The sequence below is a fragment of the Ornithodoros turicata genome, chromosome 6 (genome assembly GCF_037126465.1).
Source record: "Ornithodoros turicata isolate Travis chromosome 6, ASM3712646v1, whole genome shotgun sequence".
Lineage (NCBI taxonomy): Eukaryota > Metazoa > Arthropoda > Arachnida > Ixodida > Argasidae > Ornithodoros > Ornithodoros turicata.
The window spans coordinates 32,722,190-32,749,447 of NC_088206.1; the positions used below are offsets into that span (position 1 = coordinate 32,722,190).

At 43.8% G+C, this 27,258-nt stretch overlaps 1 protein-coding gene across 5 annotated transcripts in view; it reads left to right on the plus strand.

Annotated features, from left to right (window-relative positions):
- LOC135396516 (laminin subunit beta-1-like) overlaps positions 1 to 27,258 on the plus strand; it is a 157,271-nt gene that overhangs the window by 90,324 nt on the left and 39,689 nt on the right. For all 5 annotated transcript variants that reach the window (XM_064627532.1, XM_064627529.1, XM_064627533.1 and 2 more), the window contains 5 exons: positions 2,050 to 2,286; positions 6,171 to 6,362; positions 10,758 to 10,938; positions 14,336 to 14,520; positions 24,792 to 24,985. In XM_064627532.1, the coding sequence (XP_064483602.1) occupies positions 2,050 to 2,286; positions 6,171 to 6,362; positions 10,758 to 10,938; positions 14,336 to 14,520; positions 24,792 to 24,985 (989 nt within the window). The remainder of the gene's footprint in view (positions 1 to 2,049; positions 2,287 to 6,170; positions 6,363 to 10,757; positions 10,939 to 14,335; positions 14,521 to 24,791; positions 24,986 to 27,258) is intronic.

The window sequence follows — 27,258 nt, forward strand, 5'->3', positions numbered from 1 at the left end:
TCGAGGCGTATTTCGTCCACGCTTGATGTGGGAGAGTTGTGACGTTCGATTCCGGGGAGATCATCCTGGACATCTCGGAATAAATCGCGACAATAAGGCAGAATCGCGGCGTTCAATTCCGGAGAGATTGTCGCGGATATCTCAGAATACATCACGATGATGAAGCAGAATCACAAAGTTCAATTCCAGAGTGATCGCTGCGGGTATCTCTGAATGGATTGGGATTATGAAGCAAAATATTGGCATTCGATTCCGGAGATATCGCCGCAGATATCTCGGAATAAACCGCAGTGATAAGGCACAGTCATGACTTTCGATTCCGGGGAGATTGCCGTGGATGCCTCGGAACAAAACAGGAATTACGTGTACCTCAAGTGTTAGGTTCCAATTTTCTGCCGCATACTGACCGCACCCCCTCAATAAAGCAATGCTTTTGGGTAAAAAATGTGAATCTTATATGCGAGTAGATACGGTAGTTCATTAAATAAATAATGCTATTCCTTTACATGTACTATCCATATTTAAAAAGTTCTGTCTTCCGTTCTTAAAAATAGCAGACTCCACCACCCACTCCTCGTGTGTGCAAATTGATGTGTACCTCAAGTAATTTATGAGCTTCTGACTTACATTCCTCAGAGATAGAAAAAGGGCAAATAAATTGCAGGAAAGGGGGTGGGGTGCTCAGATGATGAGCTAGGGGACACAATGTGTGGTCAGGACTGATTTTTGAGAGCCTTCGTTGCTTACCACATAGATGATCGCTAGGTTCTTGGACAATGAAACAGCAGATTGCGTACATGCACATCTTCTAGCTCCATCGCAGGCATCGCCATTGTTGTGTTTAAACCTTTGTGTCTGTGCATTAGCTTCACAACACGGCTTAGCCAGTCTGCCTCATGGCAGATGGACATAGGACAGTGAGAATTGAGGCAGAGAATGAGTACAGTTGAAATACAGCAGTCATTGAAAAAGAGAATGTGTCGCATTGCATGAAAGGGTTGCTATAGTTATTTCTGCGGCCCCATTCAAAGGTTAGTGCAATAGCAGTGCAACTGTAACAGGTGTAAGGGTGCTAGATATTACACTGTAATAAATGAAATTTAGCTTTCTATTAACTCTATCTTCGAATACGACAAGCTCTCCAGTCACCACACCCCGCTTCTAGAGTCTGTTTCATTATGTCCATGTGATGGGAGCATGCTCTACTGCCATCGTTATATGTCAAGATCCAATGAGCGGAGCACTCTCTCCTCAACCTTTCTCTTTCTCTGTGTGTAAAAAAACAATGCTTGAAAATCTGATTTCATAGACAACCCCTCATTAAAAACTTTTGAGAGGGCAGCTTCTTTCTATTCAGTGGCGAAAAGCCCTCAGGCTGTGAAGTCGCTGATTAGAGGCCACATGCTTGAGACCCCTGCTCGAGAATGCGATTTCTGACTTGTCCAGGATGTAATCAAATCCACAAGAGTTCCATCACTACAGAAGCCATTTAGGGTTGCAGCATTGGGCTTGGGTAGGCTCAACAAGACATGATCAGAATCCTCTTTGACTTACAGCAAAATGGTAACATGAAATCGAACCTGATTGTATAGCATTACACAGCGCACACGAATTTGTCTTCTATACATTGAAGATAGTTTACGACAGCCCTACATTACAGTAATAGACTGTATTATGAATTCTTGTGTGACAGTAATGATATCTGTTTTGTGTTTGATGTGCCTTGATGCTGCATATATAACATTAAAGTAGTTAACTGATGGATGTCAAAAACAAACATCTAAAGTGTCAAAATTAGGTGCAGCATCGAATTTAAATCATCCTCAAACTCTCTTATGACGAAAACAGTATCACACCAGTCAACTCACATATGAATCCTACAATCTTGCCTATAGTAAGTTAGACCATGTAGTAAACTTTTTCACAACTTCTTCAAGGTATACTGTGAATAATCCACACCACCTTCACATACTCTGTGTTCCTTCTATGCTTTAGCATAACTTCTTTTTTTTCTGGAACCTTATCCCAAGTATTCTTGCTCCTCCTCAGGACAGTGCCCATGTCTTCCGAATGTGATTGGTAAGGCTTGCGATCGTTGTGCTCCCAACTTTTGGAAGATTGCAAGTGGTGAAGGCTGCGAGCCATGTGACTGCGATCCAAGTGGCTCCCATGATGCTAAGTGCAATGAGTTTGATGGGCAGTGCCCATGCAAGCCAGGCCATGGAGGACGAAAGTGTAATGAATGTCAAGCCAACCATTGGGGTGATCCACGTGTACGATGCTACCGTGAGTTGCCTTTCTGCCATTTTTAACATTGCTCACCAGTGTGTGATTACTGGGTGGTATTTTTACATATTTTATACAGTAGAACCTTGCAATTCAACCTTGCTTAAATGGCAGGGCAGTAGTGCCACTCGGTGCTGAAAGCTTGGACTTGGCCATCGATGGTCATCTTCTGTGCAGGGTGTCCCACATACCTTTAATCAAGCTTTTCAAAACCTGGACTTGCATTTTATGCTAGCGAAACCAGTTGCATATTTTTGGCACTCATTTTGCAAAAGTCATGGTATTTTTTAGTTACCATGCCTAATAAATTAACTCATCCAAATTAAGTATGGAACTTTTAAATATCAGTTTTTGCACCCAAGTGTGAATATGACAAGTTGTAAAGCACCTTGAGGAAGCCCAGATTAAGTTTGCGCTCGAGTACCTCACACATAGGTATTCTTTGGATATACGCTAGAGCTGCGCAAATATTCAAAATTTCGAATATCAAAGGAATACAGTTGCCGTCCGATTTCTCGGACTCTGCGGGCATCATGCTAAAGTCCGAATAATCGAGCAGTCCAAAAAAACGAATTTTGCTTCAAAATAAACTTTACTAAGCACTAATAGGCTGGAAAAGTTTGTCGATCCTTTTCTAACGTGCTTCCAGCTCTGCCTGATAACATCAGCTTCTATTTCCCGAAGCGACATTTCGTCACAGTACACTGACAGAGGCACCGCCGTCATCAACTCCGCAAGTCGGCTTCACCTAACGCATGAATGCTTTAGGTGAAGCCTGCTTTACAGCGCTGTCGCACGACTCGCTGCCAAAAACGAAGACGCAAAAGACCTATTCTACTCAGAGGAAAGAAAAATGAACAATCGTTGCCTATATGTTTTCTTCAATATTATAGTGGGTTGATTTCTCTTTATGCGAATTTTAGAACGATACCAATATTTTCCATCACTCCAGGAGAGACAGCAAACAGGTTGGGCAACCAGTCCGAAATATCGCGTGACGGGGCTGCATGGTGTCCGAAATTTTGGACGTTCTTATACATCAACTCTACGGGACCCGCGGCCGTTCCGCGAACGAGTCCGAATCGAATATGTCCGAGAAATGGGGGTCTGAAAAATCGGTCGGCGACTGTATCTGATGCTATTCGAATGCCATTCGTAACCTATGTTTAGCATTCGAAATTTTCGAATATTATTCGAATAGTACTGAAGCGAAGCATCGTTATCACCATTCTGAAAGTGGGCTTCGTCTCATTACATTCAAGAGTTATGTGAAATCCACTTCACGTTACTGCGATTGCTCTTTTGGCGTGCGGCTCCATTCTGCAGGTCGGCTTCACCTCATTACTTTCTCGCATTAGGTGAAGTCCATTTTACACCGTTTACAATTATCTGTCACTAAAGTCTACAAATTTTGTGAGTTCATGGTCAACACTATATGCTCGGCAATGCAAGTTCCAGTACATGTGCTCCCAACTTTGAGAGTTATGAAAGAAGGAAGTCACTGAAAGGTTAGCCAGCTGTAGGACCCAAATCCATGTTTTCCGGACTGCCGTCTGAGGCTTGTGTGTTGTCCTTCCTCTGTGTTCCACTCTTAGAACATCAGATTCCATCGAGTTCGAGAGTTATGTTCAGTAACAAATGGAAATATGTGCAGCTTCTTAAAAAATTACAGGAAGTTCACAATGTAAACATAGAAATCAGGAGACGCACACAAAGCAGGCTGCATGGAACATGTGGAGTAACTCTCAATGCAGTTCATCCCACTAATGCAGTCTACTATACACTGCTCAGAGGGACCCTTCTCTCTTGATATGTGATGCTGGTTGAAAAGGCTCACGTGTTTGGAGCAGAACATCATCTTATGAGCACAATACCGCAAAAGATTTTACCATGAGGTATTCGAAATTATTCGAATTCGGTTCGCCATCTGAATAAATTATTCGGATTCAATTCACAGTGTAAGTGAAATATTCATGAACTGTTCACAATGGAAATTTTGCAATTTGCACAGCTCTAAATGCAAGTTCAAAGTGCTCGGTAGAGACGTCGTCTGAAGTTCGATCCATCTTGAAAAAATGTAGGAAAAGATAAAAGAATGCAACCATACATTTTTACAGTAGATTCTTGTCAGATTAGTTTATACCTTAATCCGAACCAAAGCTCTTGCTGAGCGAATCAAATCTGTGTTGTTGATATAGACACTGTCTCCCTCCAAGATATTGTGTCTTTATGGGATGCAGAAGTAGTATCATAAAATTAATTTCTATTCTTGTGAAGTATGACATTATAGGGTGCGCAATCTGCAATGCATCTGACAGGCTCATTTCAGTGTCCTCACAACAGCTGCTTGCAGGCTTCCAACATTGGGAGAAGAATGGAATCACTAGCAAGCTCGCACTGTTGCTAGAAGAGAGATGCAAACTCCTGGTGATGTCACCTTTCTCTTGGAGAATTCCGAAACTATGGAGTTTTCGCATAGTTTGAAAATTCGCGGAAGAGCACAATTACGCTGATCACATTTATATTTTGCGTACTAAGTCTTTCAGCAAGGTTGATTTATACAGTAAATCTCGGTTATAACGAACTCGACGGTCGCGCGCAACCCGTTCATTATATCCGAAGTTCGCTATAAATGGAATGGACAAAAAATTTGATCCAAAAGGGTAGCAGTGTAAGAAACATGAGTCATGTATGCCGTTCATTGAAAATACATCGTTAATGGCGCCTGTTTATACACAGTTGCTGAGATCACGGCGTTTTCAAAGTCATCAAGGTGGTCCAGGTGGGCCGCGGCGAGCGCCTTCGCGTACACAAAATCGCGGAGCGAAGCAACGTACTTGAGTGCCTCCGCTGTAGTTAAAATGTAAAAAGGGGGAGACACTGTGTCATCATCATCGTCATCGGAAAGTTCGTTTGGCGGCGGGCGCACGTCGGCAATGATGTCCGAATCACTGAAGTCCGCGACGGCCTGTGCGTCGTCATCTGCTGTCGCGAACTCCTCGAAAGACTGACAGCCGTCAGTCAGATTCGCAGCCGTTGCTCTGTCCCAAAGTTCTGTGTCGGTATCACGCACACCAAAGTCCACTTCACGATCAGCGTCTGTAGCCAGTGCCTGATGAACAAATCCAGCTTTTCTGAAGCAGTTTCGCAAAGTTTCCCGCTTCACCTGCATCCATGACACCTTAATCATCGGCCAAACGGGTGCACGTGCAGCGCGCGCTGATGGTGACAGCGCATTGGCTGCAAAGCGAGGTCACGTGCAAGCGGCGCCTGACAAATCCGTGGGCGTCTGACGTCACGCGCTCGCCTTCTCCAGTGGTCGAGGGAGCTCTTTCGGTCGCAGTAACCGAAGGCTCCCCGGCAATTCGTTCATAATAGGCGGGGGCAATTTCCATAGACTCAATACAAATTTTGACGGTCGTTCGTGAGGCATTCGTTATAACCGAAGATTCGTTATAAGTGGGGCTGTTATAACCGAGATTTACTGTAATACCAAATAAAATATATATAAGTTTTGGTCCAGAGTGGCACTTCAATAAAAGGTTAGCTAGAACCCAAAGCACAGTTCTGACAATACTGCCACTTTCCGTACTCAGAACACTTGGGTCGCCTCCTAACCCCCACCCCTTGCTACACCCCTGCAGCTGAGTGTTCTTTACAGGTTGCCGAAGATTGCAGATAATTGGACGGTGCAATTTGCAATGCTTTCGATGTCAAAGCACTTAAATGGCTAAACATGGTTCATGTCATGTTGTATTTTTAATGCAAGATTCGATAATTGTGATTGCTTGCTTAGTGTTGAATGCATACAGACTTTGACCAGGTTACTCCTGAATTGCTTGCAAACATGCCACTATCATGTACTCACCATGTGTGGTTTTCAGCATGTGAATGCAATGTGCCGGGAGCTGCACAAGCTCAGTGCCACCGTGCCAATGGAAGCTGCATCTGCATCCCTGGAGTCGCAGGAGATCGCTGCCAGGAGTGTGCGCGTGGATTCACAGGCAGTGCTCCCTATTGTCAGACCTGTGGAGAATGTTTCGACAACTGGGACCGCATCATTGCAGGACTGCGTCGTAAGTATAATCTGTCATTAGTTCTTTTCACATGGGGATAATGTACAGAAACTGCAGTCTATGAATCAGCCACCTCCCTCTCCAAGTGCACCTTCGACGGCTAGCTTTGACATATGGCATGGGAAGCCCGATCAGCTGCAGTCACCGCAGGCGACGATCTTTCGCCTTGCTGACAAAGGATGGTTGAGATAGAGACAGAATTAAGGCTTCGGTCCCACTGTCCCCCTTTCTCATTGTAGTTCTATAGTATTTTGTTCGCGGGGTGCCACCGCCTCGTGACCTGGTTCTCTCAGCTAAGTCTTGTCTCTTTCCAATTTCAATTTCAACTTTATTCTCCTTTCGGGTGGGAGAAAGTAAAAAGCCAGAAGGCTTGACGAAGACTCTGCTCCCAAGAATACATCGTACAGCAGCATTACAGAGAAATTATTACACAAGAAGCACAGAAACAATAGAAATTCACTTAAACCCTGGGTATAATGAAATGGCGCAATTCCCCTTTTGTCCTCTCAATGCATGTCACACACAGCTAAAGGGGATTACAGGCAAACCTCGGTTTATGCAGCACCCACAGTTCATGGGGAGAATGTTTGGATAGCTGGGCATTCAGTTAGGCTCAGCAACTTTGTAAACTGAAATCCGTCTGCACTGTCTCTCTCCGGGTATCGTGTGATCTCGATAAGCGAATTCTGCACAAACGGTGGTGACTGCTTTTTTTACAGTTTCGAAGGGAAGAGCGTACAAGAGCACTACAGTAAAACCCGCGGATAGCGACGTCGCGTATAACAATGTCCCTCGTAAAATGATGGTTCATGATTTTACCGTCAAAATATACATTGTTTCTATGGGGAAGCGACCCGCGTACAGCGATGTTGGATGCTGTCCCATGCGCCGCAATAACCTCGCCGCAATTTTCGCCGCGATAAGATACAGTAGAATCTCGATGATACAAATCTCACGGGGTACCGGAAAAAACTTGTATCGTCCGAAATTCACATGAAAGGAATTAAACCAAAATAAAAATTGAGGCAAGAAAATAGACAGCGACTGCTCATTTTCCAATACTGTCAGTGAAAGAGGTAGGTGGTAACGCTTTTGTGTCTCCGTATTTGGCCAATGCTGCTCAAATTCGCGCGATGATTCAAAAGGCCTAGCACGTGCTTTCCACCCGCGAGTCGCACGACAGGGTTCTAAAGCGAGCTTCTCCTAAAGCACGCAGGCGTTAGGTGAAGCCGACTTGCGGAATGGCGACATGTAGTATTGCCAGAAGTTGTCCTAATATGTTCCCTGGTTCCCTCCACGAGTTCTGGTCGCTGTTTTCCCAAGCCAGTGCAATGTCACACAGCTTCAAGTTTTTTTTAGCATCTGTTTCTTTTTCTTTTGCTACACGCGGGGTGGTGCACGACTTTTCGGGGACGCGCTATTTAGGTCAGCCATCGTTTAATGATGTACCCCGTATAACGATGGAATTTGCAATTACCGTCAATATCGTTATACGCGGGTTTCACTGTACATGAAGTCGAAATCGAGGCAGGGATATGTGGCGACTCAGGCTGACAACAGTTGTCGCGCTGATTTGAGTTTGAAGAAAGTGAACGTATTTGCAGAAAGATGAGATCCACCACTCCAAGAAACAACAACAAGAAAAGAAAACAAAAATGGGGAAATAAGGATTATCCCTTCTTCAGTGACATAGTCCGCGCCAGCTGCACCAACGTGTAAACGAGACGATATGCCTACGTAACAGAGCAATGAACAGTAGGAATACTGCGAAAAGAAAGAAAAAACTGAAAAAAATGTCAGAAAAGTGCTGATACACTCATAAACATGCGGACACTTCACTTACAAGCACACTTGATGCTAAGTCCCTGCTTTTTGGCTTCTTCTGTCCTTCTTTGTTTCATGTGTAACAGAGCAAGGCAAAAATAGATCTGACAGGTCTAGCTGAAAGGCAAACACCAACTTCCAAGTTCGCTTAAGAGAGCGTCCCAATGTTTCGAAGCCTACTGGCTCCTTCTTCATGGGTGGCATATGAAACAAACTTTGGTTGGTGTTTGTCTTTTCCCCCCTTGAGATTATTCCAACCAGACACATTTGTGTCAAACATGTGCGTGTGCAGCTTTGTTAGCAGAATACGAATTCATAGTGCTAAATCTCCTGGAACATGCACGTAAATAATCAGTAAAAAACATAAAACCCGGCAGTGAAATTTGTAGCATCAACCTTAAAACAGATTGATTTTTGTGTGACTGCGACACCTTCTCGAGCTACTTATATCCTCAACACTGATACCGGTAAATGACCAGGGAACAGAAAGTAACACATTGCCTGCTTATTTGCCAATGGGCCTTTTCTTCAGTTCTTGTGTTCATTTGCAAAGAAAAGCTTGGTTTTGCATACGATGTCTTTCGACCTTACAAGAATGAGATGTGAGAAGAAAAATCATCAATGGGGATCGATGGTGTGCATATTGTCATGATTGCGTGGTGTATGAGAGCACTTATATAGATATATATTAGGGCAGTGCGAATATTCGAGTTCTCGAATTCGAATCTAATATTAATCACTCGTAGTATTTATTAAGTATCAGTTTTCCGAATATTCAACTATGTGCTGAATGTGAACTACACCTCCCAAAAGTGGGCTTCACTGGATGCCTCCCTGCATGAGGTGAAGCCTGCTTTTCAAAATTGCTCGTGCTGCAGGACCAACACAGACGGATTGTAGTTTAGCTTAAGATAATGTTAGCCCAGGTTTATTGTGCATACTTCGCCTGAGGGAGGGGCGGCGTCCCTCTTGTGTGCAGTTTAGCAGTGCCAGCGAGGGATTTTGCTTTGATGTCTGGGAGGTTGCCTTTAAAAAGTTAATACTCTTAATTAATGCCTTCAACCCAGGAACAAAAAAAGTGTCTTCAAGATGTCCCTTACGTTCAAAATTTAAGCAACGTATCTTCCCCAGGCGAGACATACACACTCCAGCATAGAAGCTAAAAGTAAAGGTGTTGTAGAGGCACAAAATTATGCTAATGCTACTGCAAAACGAGTGGCTATCAATTGCAGATTTATAGGCAGCAGTCATAGAGCACCAGAAAAACAAGCAATTTTGATAATCAACAATGTGAAAACGTCACGCATCTCTCTCTCTCGCTTCTTGCACGGCTATCCCAAACTAGCAGGCCACTCAGTGAGAGCGTGAAAAGTCGACAGCATGAGCGAGAAATCACCATCTCGCAGGTATCTGTGACTCTAGATATTCTCGCTCTCACTTCCATCCTGCATCGCATTCACGGGTTTGCAGTAGCTTTTCTCCCGTGGGACAGCAAAAATATGTCACTTCACATTACAGGTGGGTTCACATTATGTGCAGTCAAATACGGTAGTATGTGGGAACAAAACTTGCTACATGAAATAAAGTCATTGTTTTGTTAGTTTTTCTATGTGTGGTCAGGAGAAGTTAGCCATGACAAAGTTGACCAGACTACCTCTATACTACGCCTAGGGTCACTAGGTTTCTGTGATTTTGCAAAATTTTGCGGAATTGGCCATATCTCGCGAAACGTACCGTTTTCCACAGAATCGTCAGTTTTTTTTTTTTTTTTTTTTCGGAATATTCAGTATATTACAGAATTATGGGTATTCCTTTGCTTGGTGTCACCATTCTGCAAATTGGCTCACCTTGCACTTCCTGGAGCGTCAGTTTACATCAAATTAGGTTAGTCTTGGTGTTATTTTAAGTTAACAATTTTTCTCTAGTTTGTGCGCTCGACATGCACACTATGCACCTTTGTGCGCCACCAGAAGTTTGTCAGTTCCATATACAACGAGTTCTGTGTGCAAATCCTACTTTGGTTTATCTGCACACACCCTTCCTTACTCAAATCCTTACCATCTCTTATGGTAAATTGACCTTAACTAATACTCCGTGCATTTGTGTGATCCTGTGAGAATGCTGAAATGCGTCATTTTTTTATTGTTTTCTTTTGCCCGTGGAATCCCGTGGATTTGTAAATCCCACTTCGCGGAAAATTTAATTTGCCGCCGCAGAAAGCTAGGGGCTTTGCTATGCCTTATCCCTTCTCACAGATCTACAGGACTTCGCACTATGTCAATTTGGTGCTCATTCTCTTTAACGAATGTACCTCTACCTTTACAACAAATTTTTTTCACAGTCTCTCGAGTTTTATTATAAAGGAGTTTGACTATATCACATTTTGCTGTAAAGAAGTCTGACTGTATTTTCCAAAGTTCTTTTATCATTGCGTATGTAGGAAACCAATGAAAGGCGCTACTGTTGCTCCATTTGTTCGTAATTTCTGTTTAACCAAGTTTTGTTTAATGGGAGTTCACTATTTTTTTAAATGGCCAGAAACAGTAATTACATTTGTCATCTCCCATCCAGAGGAGACTCAAGACCTGATTGACTCTGCACTGCAAATGAAGCAGACTGGGTCTGCAGGTGCTTACACAAAGGAGTTTGAGGTCATGCAAAGGAAACTTGATGAAACAAGAGCCATTCTTGATGGAGCCAACATCACCGGGTTGGATCTCATGGACCGCCAGAATCTCATAGAGGAAATAAGGTAAGTAGGCCTTCATCCTCCGGGTGAATCACATTTAATCTTAGATATTTCACTTAGACTTAAATGCTGACTGATTGTCTTCTGCAAGAAAAGCATGCATGTGGATGCCATAAATATCTTTTCCTACAGTCTCGACAACACGTTACCTTACTCGCATCTGCACTAGGTTGCTTGCATTCTACTTTTATGAGCAACTATAGTCATACATGGCTAACCTTTATGCACAGTTTCTGGACTTCTGTTTTCTGGATAACTGAGTCTGCAACAGAGGAACATAGTTAGGGCCTGACTTTTTCGGGTTTTATTTTTGGCCAAATTCGGGGGTAAATATCGGGTGATATTTTTCATTTGAAAATTCGGGTGTATTCGGGTTAAATCCCGTTACGGCATATTCTGTCGTCAGGAATTCAGGTGATTTTTTTTTGTTTAATAAAAATTTGTCTTAACATGGAACTAATGTTTAGCAATGTTATCAAACTTTATTTTAATGCACGCTTACGAGTGTGCCAGGCGACCCTGATGTGTTCGGGTAGATTCGGGTTAAACCCGAATTTTACAGATTTCGTTCGGGGGGTAAATATCGGGCGGATACGGGTTTAACCCTAAAAAGTCAGGCCCTAAACATAGTATGCACGTCTGTTAGAACAACGAAATGGACCCGATGGAACATAAGAAAATAACTACGGTACTACTTCAAAATTCTTTTATACAGTTTCCGACCAATAATTCGGATTAAACTGTTGACACCATCAAACGCCCATGGAACCAATGTATTTCCGTGTCCAATAATTCGGACCGTTCCTCCTCGGACCGAGAAGTGGGCTGCTGTCGTAGCCACTGCAGACATCTTTTTGGAAGTGTTCGATCTGTGGTCCAAACAAATGGTAATTGCTTGGGGCTAAATCTGGGCTGTGGGGCATCGGGCAAAACCTCTCAGTGCATTTTGGCCAAGGTTGCTGCCAAATGCGCTGTGTCAGGCTGTGGATTGTCATGAAGAAGAATGACCCTTCTGGACAACATTCCGGGCCTTTTCTTGCGAGTTGTGTTTAGCCCAGCACCCTTTATCAACGTGGAGTAGTACTGCACATAAATCGTGACCCCTTGCTCCAAGAAGCCCACATAGATGACACCCCACATATCCCAGAAGACAGTTCCTATGGACTTCCCGGCAGACGGCTGCGCCTTGTTTTTCTTTATGTGCGGTGAGCCTTATGTCGCCATTCCGTGTGACTTCCTTTTGTCTCTGGGGTGAAACGATGCATACTGGTTTCATCGCGTGTGATGATTGATTGCTAAAAATTTGTCCCCACCGGATTGAACATGGTTCAACAGCTGCTCAGAGACTGCCATGTGCGCTCCCTTCTTGTCACAAGTGAGGTGTCAGGGAACCCATCTTGCACAGACTTTGCGGAACAGTAAGTGCTCGTGAATGATTGTCTCCGTATTGTCGACACAAATATATCGCTGACCCACAATGTCCCGAATGTTAGTGGCCGGTTCTCGAGGATGGCCTGCTCATTGCCTACGATGTTCACCAGGATGAGCGCAGCAGGATGAATGTGTCCATCTGGTTCTTTCATCACTCTCCCGTCCTTCGCCAAACTGTCATCATCATTCGTACCCTCTTCCCCTTGACTTCGTTTGTTCCCCATGCTATGCCTGCAATCTTCGCAAAATCTCAGCTGGTTTGACGTTCTCCTTCACAAGGAACTTGATTATGCATTGCTGTTCCATAGCTACAGACACACTGCTTGGCGCCATGATAGCTGCCGCTGGCCTGAGAAGGATTGCACTTAGTCCTTCAAAAGTTTTATTCAATTTACTCACTGCTTTTTCTCGAGCAACAGTCTCGGTCAACCTCGAACAACCCTTGTTGTACTAGCACAGTTAAGGCCCGGGGTTTTCCGTGATTCCGCGAAATATCGTGGAATCCGGAATTCATCGCGGAATCCTTCGTTTGCCACGGGATTTCATGGAATCCCTTATCTTTAGAGGTGTACGGATATTCGAGTTCTCGAATTCGAATCATATATCAGTCACTCGAAATATTTCATTTGCGAATCGAATATCCGACTACTCGCCGAATACGAACGACACCTCCTGAAAGTGGGCTTCACCAGAACCTTCACTGCACGAGGTGAAGCCTGCTTTACGAAACTGCCCATGCTGCAGGACCAGCAAAGACAGATTGTGGTTTAGCTTAAGATAACATTAGCCCAAGTTTATTGTGCATACTTCGCGTGAGGAAGGGGCGGCGTCCCTCTCATGTACAGTTTAGTGGTGGCAGTGGGAGACTTTGATTTTATGTCTGGGAGTTTGCCTTTAAAGGCCCTAATGCCAACAGCCGAAGAACAAAAAGGGTGCCCTATAACTTCCACAGGGAATGTGTTGTAAGCTCCTTCCTATAATCTTCCTATAAAGTTCCTATAAACTCTGTAGATGCTGAAAAAAAAAAATCTTTCAGCGGATATAAAATGATTGAAGGTGACAGACCTTTGTCTTTGTCAGAGGAGAACACAAGATATCATATATGTAATATGCTGAGCCACAACAGTGCTTTCAGTATGTAATTTTATAAAATATTTTTGTTCCCGCATTATCCAAGAAAATTAAGTGTTTCTCATTTCAAGCCGTTGACAGTTGGCCGCAGGAAATCGCAGAACTTACAAGTCTGTGCCGCAGAATTTTGAATTTGCTGCAGCAGAAAATCAGGGCCCTTACGCACAGTGTGCACGAGGGCCGACTGGAGGTGATTGGAAGCTAAAGGTACACGGTGTAATTCCCCCCCTAACATGCCCAAATGCCCTTTCAGGATGGAATTCCCCACTTGTTGAGAGCCCCTGAGTTAAATGAACACATAACTTTCATCAAGTTCGGAACCTGTAACATGTTTTTCTAAAAGTACTTTCTTCACTGAAAAGCTGAGTGCTTTGCAAAGTCCACGAAATTCACTGGATATTTTGCACTTGCTTATTCCTTTGACGACAATGAAAGCATGGAGATCCGCCATATTTGCTCGCAGTGACCAAGCTGGCACTGAAAGACGAGAATTCTTGCATCTCACTTTTGCGACTACCAGCTGGTAACGACAAGACCATAGTAAAGGGGCCAGCAATCCAGCTTTTAGCACGGGAGGAGGGACGCACCCTCAATGGGCCCTGAACGTAAATAGAATAAATACTGTAATCGCTTCATTGTCATGACGACCAAGATGAAAGACCACTCTGGAGAGAAGTGGTTTATGGGAAGGGGTAGAATGGAAAGAATGTCTGTCATAGAAATATTACGTCCTACTATAAATGGTATTATCTCTGTGGCATTACACACTATAAGCAGTGAGAGTGACTGCTGGTTGGACTCGTGACTTTTACATTGTCAATTCATTCATTCACTACAGGCGCAACCTCATGGAGAGTCAAGCCGAGTTGGAACAAGTGTTGGAGCACAAGAACAACCTTACACAGCGTGCCTACTCTGCTAGTTTCAACCTCTCTGATCTTCACGTTCGTGCTGAGAACCTGAGAAATGATGCTGAGGCACTACGAGCCAACACCACTGCCCTACAGGAGGCCAATGTTGAAGGTGTGTATTACTGTTTGTCTGATAATGGTGTTGTAGCTCTACTTTTCCATTCCGAACTGGGGTGCCAGAAATGCTGTTTCACTAAGCATACAGAAGCCTGGCCTGCAGTGTTGCTGCTGAACTGGAGAACATGATTCAGGTTTCTTGTTGTACACTGTTCTGCAGTGCTCTGGCTTCTAGAGTGGCTTTTTCGGGTTAAACCTGATTCCGACGAGTTATTCCCCCGAACTGACCTCCAACTGATTCGGGTTAAACCTGATTTCTCCCTGAATAAAATCACTGTAAAATCCTCAAGTGATGTTTCCACTGAACTTGAACAAAGTTCACCACGTGGAACACATGTAAGAATGGATCACTTACATTCTCAGCAATGCACCCACATGTGTCAGCACTGTGTATGCCTTCAGGGATTAAAGCTTGTAGATCCCCCCCCCTCCCAGCAAAAAAATGAAAAGGATCAGGAAACGACTTACTAGACAAGAGGAAAAACAAAAACACCTGATAACACCCGAAGGCACAATTACAGGTTTAAAAATAGCGCCAGTTTCCCCCCCCTCCCCCCCCCACACGAATCTGAGAACTGCATTTAGCCTGACAAAGTCACTCTCTAGTTATAATACACAGTGGGGAACACTTATATCCATCCTGCACGTAAGAAAATACCACACAATGTAAGCTTCCATTATACTGGAATGACCATACCAGTATTGAATCCAGCATATTTTCGTAGTGCTGATACTGTGCACTGTACCTCACATAGTGCTGTTATAAATAAGTTTCTTGTTCTTGGCAGTTATAGTTTTTGTAATTAGCCGGGGGAAAATGCCCCTGAAAAATGTGGGAATGGTGGTTTGCAACGAAAACTTTTTGACTCGTGTGAGACACAACGAAAAACTTAGGTACAGATACATACTTGAACTGCTTTATTCCATCACTGATAGAAACCTCTTTAATCTGATTATGATAATTGGGCTGTTTCATTGCTACGGGTGGTACTGTACCTTATCGCTCTCGATAATTTAGAGAAAATACTATAATGCCAGTCGAAACTTATGCGAAACTTAAAGAGGCCTATGACTCTGTGGTAGGACTTGACTTTGGTCGTTTTCACACCATGCGTGATAGGTTTCTTCCTGAGTCTACGCTAATACGACACCGGTCATCGGCTCCACGCCATTCATATTGAAACTCGTTCCCAGAAATATGTTGTCATAGCGGAAACTGATGCGAAATTTAATGGGGCCTACGACTCCCCAGTCAGATTTTGGTCGCTGCTGGAGAGGCAGACGTTTCCACACGTGCGTGATAGGTTTCTCCCTGAGCCTACCCTTGTACTATTGCATCGCGACTATTGTGGTCAGTTTGAACTGCAATATCGCTCCATGGACTTTTTTAACGAAGTCACTTTTACAACGAACATTTGCCGCGGCCCCTTGGACTTCGTTGTAAAGGACTTTGACTGCAATGCTTTTTGGGCATGGCAGTGTTGAGCTGGACTTTAACATGGACCAAACACTTTTTGTCATAGTGAGAGGGGAGTGTCCAGTTAATGTAAAGACACATGTAGATGTAGTCCTGAAAGGAGGTTGGAAGTGATCCAATAGATAGTATTTAAGATGAGCACATCTAGGACTTGAACTTCGACTAGATCTTCCAGCAGCGTCTTTCGGAACTACCGTATTTTCACGCGTATTAGCCGCACCGCAGATAAGCCGCAGGACTCGTTTTTAGATACATTTTGAAAATGTTTTTGCAGATAAGCCGCACTCGCAGATAAGCCGCGGGTAATACGACGCGACTGCTTTGTGCGCTAAACCAGTGATGCACATACAAAATCAACAGAGACGCTCAACGCTCGTCGGCGCCGTACTCCCTGCCAGCCCTGCCAGCTGTCCTGTTCCCGTACTGGTCCGCGAAGTCGACGACTTTTAGTTTGAAGCCGCTGTCGTGGCTGTGCCTCAGCGTTGGAGCCATGCCTCACCTCTAACTGCCGTGCCCGTGTTCACGAATGCTGCTGCTCTCGTCAAATGAGAACTGACGCTTAGCTGACCACGTTTTATCCCGATGTCAGGTGTATTGAACCCTTCCTGTGGGTCTGCCGACAGAGGAGACCGTAGGGAAGGCCATAAACCCTGTCCACATTCCGGTGTCGGCATGATGTATAACAAAGGGGGTCAGTTCTAGTGTTCTACTAAGATCGGATTGTGCCCTTGTTGCGTGTTTTTCGTGGATTGACGGGTTAGTCCACTCGAATGTGGAGTGGACCCGCCCCTGTTCGGTATTGTTCGTGCACTGGCAGGGCGGTCCTGTTCCGAAAAACATGAGGGACTGTCGGCCCTTTCGTTTAATCCGGGGTATGGGGAAAGTACCAGGGAAAAATAGTCACCAGATAAGCCGCACCCGCGGATAAGCCGCAGAGCGTCCGCGAAAAAAAAAATCACGCATAAGCCGCGGCTAATACGCGTGAAAATACGGTATATTCTTTAGGGCTGTGCGAGTACTTAAAAGTTGACGAGTCATCATTTGTCGAGTCGAGTTCGAGTCGAGTATGAGATCGACTTGACTCGAACTCGACTCGACAAATGATGACTCGTCAACTTTAGAGTATTCGATATCGTTTCAAGCTCGCATTAGATCCACATTAAAATCCATCACATGTAAGATATAACCTGTCAGAACGATGCCACCGTTTGGAAACACACATTTGGCGCAGCCGTGATCGCTGTCACAATTCCGCCATCTTGTTTTCACTATTAGCTTCGGCTAACCTCGACTTTGGCTACAGACGGATTAGTGGATATGAATGGCAAGCCGGCTTCAACTGGCTACTGCTGGCCATGGAGGCGGCGCCTAAATGGAGGCGGCGCAAAAACTAAATTAGGATAAGGGTTTGCATATATCTAAGTGTCTAGTTTTCCACAAAATTTAAAGATACAATCAGTCGCTCCTGCTGAAACAGCAGAAAGACGGAATCTAAATGTGGCATTGCTGCTGCGCTAGAAAGGACACAAACTAGTAAATGCTACAAACATTCATTTGGATGCCACATTAGTCTTGCTTACCTACAGTTATCCATAGCGCGAAGTGTCCACCTTGATGACACGAGAACTATTGAATGCCATGAAGCAGACCAATCATAAAGAGAGGCATCGCAGGTGTAAGCACTATGACGAGCATGGTCTCTAAGACGTGAAAATGTTTCCAACGGAAAGAGGGTGTCTGTCAATTTTGGACAAGTATGCTCATCACTAAGTACGACTTGGAAAGGACCGACTTTTCAGGCTAAATGCCACATGGAACAGAATGAGCACAATGGTGGACATAACTATGGACGTGGCAAGGGACACGTGTGTTGTGGTGCAGTGTCTACGGGCACATAAACATAAGTATGGTCTATCTGTGCGGAGGATGCTTGGTCATCCACATTACCGTGGTGCCGAGAACATGCTGTATGGGAGCTACATAAGTTTTATTGATGAGTCATGGTTCAGCCTGGTAGGAGATCCCAAATGTCACATTTGGAGGCACTCTGGAGGGTCATTCCACACCAAACATCCCGGGGGTGTTGCTCAGCCCCCTCAGATCTTCATGAAAAAAATTATGTGGACTCTTTATTACATATATAATATCATCCAGAAATTTTGAAATCCACTTATTAACTGTCTCAAGTTTACAGCCCTCTCAAGTTCTGCTAAATGTAGCAAACTCTATTTTACATAGGATTTTTTCTGAAGCATGCAACGAAACTCAGAAGTGTTCTGTAAACTGTGAACCCTGTGCAAAGAACAGGTTCATGCAATCTAGGCATGCAAATTCACATTGCTTTTAATCACAGTAGTTTTTCTGAAATGCCAATATGGCGAAAAAAATGTGATATTACTTTGGAATGCTGAGCGTCTCTCTTTAGCCTGATCGTCACGAAAAAAAAATCACATGGTAGCCAATACATTTGGAGAGTTACATACGAAAAATGGATGTCTCAGCTGTAACGGTTTCAGAGTAAAATAATGAAGAAAACATCACTTCTGCCAAAAATGCCTACATTCACCTTAAAAATTTGTGCCGTGGAGACCGAGATAGAAAATTTCTGACAGTGCAGACGTTTAGTACAACACTTGTTCTCAAACTTATAGAAAAATCTCGAGGGTTATATTTTTTAAATGCGAGAAATTAATTTTTACATTGCACACAGTGCGCATGCTCACAGCGCCCGTGCTGTGGCCCTTGCGTTCGCTCAAGGGAAGGAACACAGTCACACTGCATTTTATTGCACTTATATATAGTACTATTGCACTTAAGAGATCAAAATGTGATCAATCATAAACTTTACAACATTACTACAAACTTGCTAGACATGCTGCAACACAGCATATACAAACTTGTCTTTGGAAAAGCCCGTATGTATGTCCCACGCAGACACTTGAGCTTGACATTGGTTCAGAGTTGTGGAATCCCCTAGTACCGGGGTGGGTTGTGGCCTTTTCACATCTATCGGACAGCACTTCTCTTTCGACTGCAACATAACCGGATTGGTGTAATAAAACCCAGTGCACACTGGCTCATCCATATATACCTGGCGTAAACGTGCAAACTCCTGAACTTAAGCCCGAAGAATAAAACAGCATGACGCCTGTCCGCCACGTGACTCTGAAGAGGCCCCAAACACTTAACTGCTTATGTAAGCAAATATGAGGTGCCATGTACATCCGAGGAGCACCACTCGAGTAATGTTCCCGAGTAGTCGTGTGTAGAGGTGTGCGAATATTCGAAATTTTGAATACGAATTGAATATATGCGATATTCGATTCGTATTCGTATTCAAAAATTTGATATTCGAAGTTTCCGAATATTCGTAAAAGTTCAAATATTCGATTTTTTTCGAATACCAGTATAGCAGCTAATTTAAAAGCTCTTGCAGAATTTGTACGTTGCGGTAACAGCGACGGACATGCATAGTAAAACAGCTGCAAAGTGCCGCGCGGAGCTTTCGTGGTACGCTCATCTGCGAATGCGTCGCTACACGTTCGGTAACCGAAACTAGTACAGAGTTGTGTGCAGCCGCCATTTTGAAGTCCACCCCAGCCAAACGTGAAACTGCGGTACGCTTCATGCATGGGCTTCTTCGTTTTCGGGTTTTATGATTTTTCAAATACGGGAAGGAAAAGTCTGGTGCTATTTACACACGAGAATTCGGGGAGAAATTGGGCGCTATGATCTCTGTTTGATATGCCAGCGGGGAATTCTTGGGTGAAACGAAAAGCATATGAAACAAGCCATGGCTGTGACGCTGGGACAAGAAACAAGAATCTTTATCTTTCCACTCGGATCTGGGACAGTGAATGACCACGGTATTGAAATACTTTCCCGAGCTCCACAAAACCTCGTCTTTGACTCCTGCAGGAGGGGATCATAAAAGGAGGACAAATAGGTTGTCACGAATAGCTCTGATTGCTGATATTATGAATAACTTTTCCGAAAGCTTACAGAGAACGACAAATTGAAGGACCGCAAGGATTTCGGGTAGATATCGGGTTTTACTCGAATTCTTAAAAACTTGTTTGCGGGGGAACTATTGTGAAAAATCGGGTTTAACCCGAAAACAAAGAATCTTATTCATCGTCAACACAACCGTGGATTACCAACAAACTCTGAACATTCGTGTGAGGCCTAGGTTTCGGTGGAATTGTGGTTAAATATCGAAATTTTGTTTGGGTTGACCCGAACACCGCTGTTCACCATGCCATCGCATGCGCAACCAAAACATTGTGTCTCGAACGCAGTTTTTCGGTTTGATTTGTGGTAGTCAGCAATATATAATAGAATCATGGTCGCACACAATGACGGCGATACTCGAGGAATGGGAGGTGACGATATTTCAACATAGTTTCTCCAACTCTGGTACTGTGCGACCGTATGTTAAAAGTGCTAAGTAGGACAACAATAATGCTGTAAAGTCATTTAAAACTGCACTAACTGTTGTTACAAGACGCATATGGCTTTAAGCCAGACCTGCATGAAGCGATTTTGCGCGCGTCATCGTGACTAAGTTTTGAGGGGCGCGCACAGATTATCGCTGTGAAAAGAACGCAGCGCTGATCACGAAACAATGACACGTGATGAGCTCAGCCATACAACATTGTCGCCGATCGCGGTTTTACTGCTCTAATAATTGAGGCTGTTCCAAACTATGCGTTACTGTCGGGAAACTATGATCTGGCGTCCGCTCGTTGGTGGTAGCCAAGGTCGTGCTGAAGACTGGGAGGTAGTGGGTTCGAATCCTACCGCCGGCTGTGCTGTCTGAGGTTTTCCCTGGGTTTTCCGAAGACTTTCCAGACAAATGTCGACACAGTTCCCCTTGAAGTCGGCCCAGGACGCATACTAACTCCCCTGTCATTTTTCTACACACTTTAATCCAACCTCATTAAATCACATGCACAGCTGGCGTTGAATTTTGCGTTGCAAGAGTCGTAACTGTCTCATATTTTTTTCCTTCACCTGCAGCATTGTACACGCATGCTACGCGTTCACGCTGTTCGAATACCCCTTCTGGAGTATTTTCGCTCACCTGTTCATCGTCGTTGTATTCGACCATATGCACATGTCAGCTTTTGCTAGTGCCTAACGCGTGTGGACCACACAGGCTTGTTCCCTACCAGCGTATATATTTTTCTTGTTTTTGGAAAAGCCGGATGGATTACGCCGTGTGCTGTACAAGGTTTTGGATAAGTCGTCCGACACATATGAAAAGGCCATAACGATCCCTGGTGCAAAGGGATTCCACAACTTTGTCAAGCTCAAGTGTCCGCATGGGACATACATGCTTTTCCGGAGACAAATAGTAAATACTGCGCTGTGGCATGTCTAGTAAGTTTGTAGTAATGTTTTAAGGATGTCATTGATCACATTTTGAGCTCTTAAGTGTAATATAAATAGAAGAAAACACAGTGTGGCTGCGTTCCTTCGCTTGAGCAAACGCAAGGGTCACAGCTCGGGCGCTGTGAGCACGCGCACTGTGTGTAATGTAAAAATTAATTTATCCCGTTTAAAAAATATAACCTTCAAGAATTTTCTGTAGGGTTGTGAAGAAGCGTTGTACTAGCCATCTGCACTGTCAGAAATTTTCTACCTCGGCCTCCACAGCTCAAATTTTTGGGGTGAATGTATGCATTTTTGACAAAATTGATGTTTTCCTGATTTGCTTACTCTGAAACTGTCACAGCTGAGATGTCCATTTTTCGTGTGTAGCTTGGCACATATAATGGCTACCACGTAACTTTTTTTCAAGACGATCAGGCTACAGACAGACGCTCATCACCCCAAAGTAATGTCGCGTTTTTTTTTCGCCATATTCGCGTCTCGGAAAAACTACCCTAATTATAAGCAATGTGAATTTGCATACCTAGGTTGTATGGACTTGTTCCTTGCACAGAGTGCACAGTTTACAGCATGCTTCTGAGATCTGTGGAAGCTTCAGAAAAAAATCATACCTAAATAGGGTTTGCGGCATTTAGCGGAATTTGAGAATGCTGTAAACTCGAGACAGTTAATAATTTGACTGCAGAATTTCTGGACAATGTTATATACGTAATAAAGAGCTCACACAATTTTTTTCATGAAGATCTGAGGTGGTCGAGCGACATCCCCTGGACGTTTAGCGGGCAATGCCCCTGGAAATAAGTGCAAACCCTGCAATATCTGTCCCCTGAATACAACAGACATGGAAGTTCCCACTGGTCCTTGAAACCCTTGAATACCTGGGGATTCAAAAATGCTGTTTTCAAGGTCTGGAAAAACCTGGAATTTTCCACTGTTCCTGAAAACACTTCATTTTATGTCTTTTTCCCTATCTCACGAAGCTTCAGTGCAAATTCTGCTTACCCATAGTGAGAACTATCCCTAACAACGCTGAATATCCTCTGGATGTATGAGTAATGTCCTAACGGATTCGTACATCCGATGGATATCACTCAGATATCCATAGGACGTGCAAATCTATTAGCACATTATTCGTACGTAGAGAGGATATGTGTTGTTGGGGATAGTTTTGAAAACTGCAGGAGTTTGCACTCATTGTAATAGCAATCAGTTGCAGAAACCAGAAGTGCAAAAAATGAACTGTGCCCTCCACTGTATTCAGCAGCCTTCCTTTTGATCCTATGATCTCTAACATTTAGGAATCCTCAATCAAATTTGTGAACTGGTCACTTTTGCGCTCTCCCATGTGTTTTGTTGTGCGATACTTGTAGCTTAGAAATGTTTCTGTGAAATATTGAATCCCTGGCCATGTGCTATGTTTTATACCCTGAGCAAAATGTCGACTGACACTTACAAGGTCCTTGAAAGACTTTAAAATTTTTGTTCCAAAATTAAGTGGGAACCATGTGTGTGGACCGGCTGCATGTTTTCAGCCAAAGTGTGGTAATAGGCCATATTCCATGGCAGCATCCTTCAACATTTACCAGAGAGCAAGCGATCCCTATGTCCTATATATTAAGCAGCAGCAAGCATTCAGACAGAGCCTGCATTGTGCAGTAGCAAACCTTGCATATGACGATATCTTTTACTTGGATTGGCCTACACACTCCCTGAGTCTCAGCCCAAGCACACACATCTGGTATGTTGTTTGAAAACTCAACACTGACTCCTGCGAGGAGTGTTCAGAAGTTACCCAAAGCTAGTGTGGGAGTATGATCAACTACATTAAGCATTGCCGTGCAGTCTAGTTTACGGGATTCGTGTGTAGCGCCATTCACGAGGTCGCTCCGCACTATTGTGAGGTGTCTGCACTGGCTGCCGTGATTCCTTTTTCCACAATGGCTGGAGTTCAGTCAATAAACAGCTATCATCTGATAAGCTTGTGGGTCCTGTTCATTTCACTCACACATGTATTGATGAGCAGAGGTACCAGACAGTTTACTGGAGAGTATCTGCACAACCTGCAGGTGTTATGATGGGTCATAGTTAAATGACGCTTGTTCGCTCAACAAGGAACTCCGCACATCAGCGACCTCTTTGGCATTGCAGTGGTGCTGCCACTGCCTTGTTGACAACATATAGCTGTTGCACAGTTCTCCCAATGTCCCTGCATTTCGGAATGCAATTTGGAACTTTTCTTTTTAACCCATTTCTCTCAAACCAGCATGGCTCAGTACCCTCAAATCCACCATCAGCTACTGAGAACCCGAAAGTGCTCTGGAAAACGAGAGCCACATGTATGTACCAAAACTGCAACCAACCAGCACACTGCCACATAATGTTCTATCACTAATTCTTCCTTCTTCCTTCTCATATTCAATGGTTTCACCCAATTGGCTGTCCCTTATACACCAGTCACTTGTGCTGCAGTAGCTGGCACTCTGTGATATGTCCCAGCATGTTAAATACATGGGACAAGGTGCCAACATTTGGGCACCAAAGTTAAGGCTGCGCAAAAAATGGAAGTGTTTCAGTTATGCAAGTAAATGCTCGCATAATTGACACACAGTGAGCAAGAGTGGCAAGAGAGAAAGAGGATGTTTCTTGTGTGAGGGTGGTATGGTTATGGCAAGAGCAACTGCCATAGGGAGCACTAATATTGAAGAAATGTCAAAACTACCCCTGAAACCATATGTACAATATATCCTTAAAGGGATGGTCCATCCGTTCCAGTCAATTTTGAAACTATAGTGTCATTTGATTCCTGATGGACCACTGACCATGGTATCGAAAATCTCATGCGAAAGTGTGCCGTAGTTTTACTGTTATTCCATGGGATACATGACAAGAGCAGACACTGGATGTTGAGAGCTTGCCCAAATTCCTTCTCTGGCAAAATGAGAAAATGTCACTCTTTAAGAACCAACATTGAGAAAAGGAATACTGCGGCTGTGTGGCCGTCTCGCAAAGTTACGGCACGTTTGGGTGGCACCTTTCTGCTCTGTGCGCCGCCCTCTCACGCCTCCGCTTAGGAAGTGATGTCACGTTGCCGGAGGCTCTGCAACTGCGGGAGCAGCGCTGATCTTCAATATTCATTTATTTAATGTCTAAGCACGTTTTGAATGAAAAAATTAGCCAAGTAGGTTGTCTGCCAACACTGAACATGGGGACATCGGTTTCATACAAGGGTTTCCGAATGCAACTGTCCCTTTCAGATGTCTGACTTGCTTCAGTTTTGCACATTTCTTGATCATGTGACCTCTCAGAAGACAACAATGCATTTGAACTGGGAACTATATTTTTAACTGAGGATATTTTCAGAAAATTCACTTATATGATGCGCACTCTCATTTCAGGTGCATTTAATATAACTAGAGAAGCCCAAGCCAGATCTCGGGCTGCTGAAACCGTTGTACAAAATGCGAAGGAAGACCTGGACCAGTCTGAGTCTCTCAGGCATCTAACAGACCATATGCTGAGGAAAGCTGCTTCTCATTACAATATCACCTACCACGAGAATGAGAAAGCACTGCACAGGCTTCAGCAAAATGTACGTATGAAAGTCAGTCATGGCGATGCTTTTAGGTGTAATGCAGTTGAGCTCATTTACAGTGATACAGTAGAGCCTGTTTATTGCAATCTGTAATATAACAATAACTCTGACACTACAACCAAATTGCTGGTTCCTATCAACTCACCCATTGAAGTACAGGTACTCCAGCACACGCTTTCACGATGATCGCTGTATCGAAGTATTCAATACTTCGATACAACGATCATCGTGAAAGCGTGTGCCGGAGTAGAGTAATCAGTATTCCCCTGGCAGCCGGTGAAACGCTCGAAAATCGAGAAGCAAGGTTTGATTTTTTTATTGTAAATAAATTAAGGAGACATTTTCAAGAGCCTTGGCCTCCATGGCCATTCAAGCGAGAATGCAGTGCATTCAGCCGCACATAACTTACAGGGATTAGATGCGTGCTGCTGAGCATGTGACTTTGAAGGCGCTCACGAGATGTAGACGAGGCTGCTCCCTCTTCACATCGTTCTTTCACCCTCAAGTTTTCTTTTTTTTTCTCTGATTTGCTGTGTGCTACTATGGCATCTGCAGTTCTGGGACGCGTTTTGCTGAGAGAAGGCACATTGCCCGACTTGAAGTTGCATGTGTTCGACGAATTTCATACCGGTTCAAAACCTTGTTGCGAAGTACCATGTCTTCCAAAATGTGAGTTTGCAGACAGTTGCGCATTACCACTCATACACATGTAGATGAATTACCCGTGGACTAGGCACATTCTAAAGAACAACGCAGTTTCGACAGCGAGACCGATGATGACTACGGGATAACGAGCAATGGAGGAAGTGGTCGATCTCAAGAGGTGCGGAGCCTCACGTGGTATCTGCGGTTGTACTGTCCTTGGGAAAGCTTTTTACACAAAGCTGCCTCAGTCTAGTGCTAGATAAAAAGCTTTCTTGCGCTCGACAAACATGCATGATTCAGTGGCATTATACTTGGTTGATGTGATCATGACCAGCAATTTTGTGAAAGTTCGTGTAACGATACCCTGATATAATGATTTCTGCTGGTGATTTTGTATTCCCATATTGCTATAAATGGGCTGTATTGATGGGAACGTGAAATTCAATCGTCATATCAAAGCGATGCTTTTAAGAGGCTATACCAGTCGGGGAGCAACTCCGATTCCCGATTTTCCCAATTCTAGATGGCGCCACTGTCACCGTCCTTATCATGCCGTTCGCCTCCAACTCCGAAATAATCCCCATTGTACATGGTTGACGTCGCGAGTTTAAGGCGGCCCGCACCCTCTGCGGAATTTGTCGAGAGGTGTAAAGTGTTGGACTTTGACACGAAAGGTCCGCAGTTCGATTCGAGGCATTCACGTCTTTTTGCTTGTCTCCTATTGCTGTATGAGTACTTTGTTATTTTTATTTTGTTGTTATATATTTATGCTACAATTATTGTTTCCACGGGTCACTGGCGTCTGTGCTGACTGATTATGGAATTTTTAGTTGCTCTTCGTATTGTTTTACTAGTGCATACTTACAGTATGCCGACGTACAAGTGTGATTGGATAGTACGGATGGCAATATGGGCAGTAAACACGCAGATGGTATTATAAACGAATGGCAATTGCCAATTAAGAAATCAGGAAATGGCCAAGGAAAGGTAACTTCATATGCTATGAAAGCTTGCCCGAGATGTCGGTATCTCGGAGACTCTCAACTGGATGTACCAGCGGCTGTAAATTAGGCTACAAACACACAGCGCTTACAATGCCAGTCAGGAAAATCTAGTGCTTGAAACAGTATTCCCTTTTCTTTTCTTTTTTTTTTTTGCTGCACTCGCTTACATGCAATTTACCTCGATAATAACTCTATTATTCATGCAAAAATGACATTTTGGTATATATATATATTTCTGGTAAATAAGCATTATCAAATATTTGAATTCATTTACAAGGTGTTGGTGCAAAATACTTTTCAAAATTTTCGTCGCATAATACACTTCTTATTATCACTCGGAAACTTCAGTAAGATATTCGAAAGACACCTTTCCCCCATGTTCCCCCTTCTTTTTCTTTCACATTACATCGGCTCAGAAAAATGATGTCAGTCCCCAGTGACAGGGGACTCCTTTTCTTCTGCCTTGGTGTGCTAGATTGCAAAACCGTACAAAGGAGGTGAAGGGCGATAAAGGCTTTGGGTCGACGCACAGCAAACCAACCAAGGAAGATACCGAAAGGTCGAGTGGCGAGGCCTCACAGCGGGAGTCGCGATATTCCTAACATAGACTTTTTTCTTTCT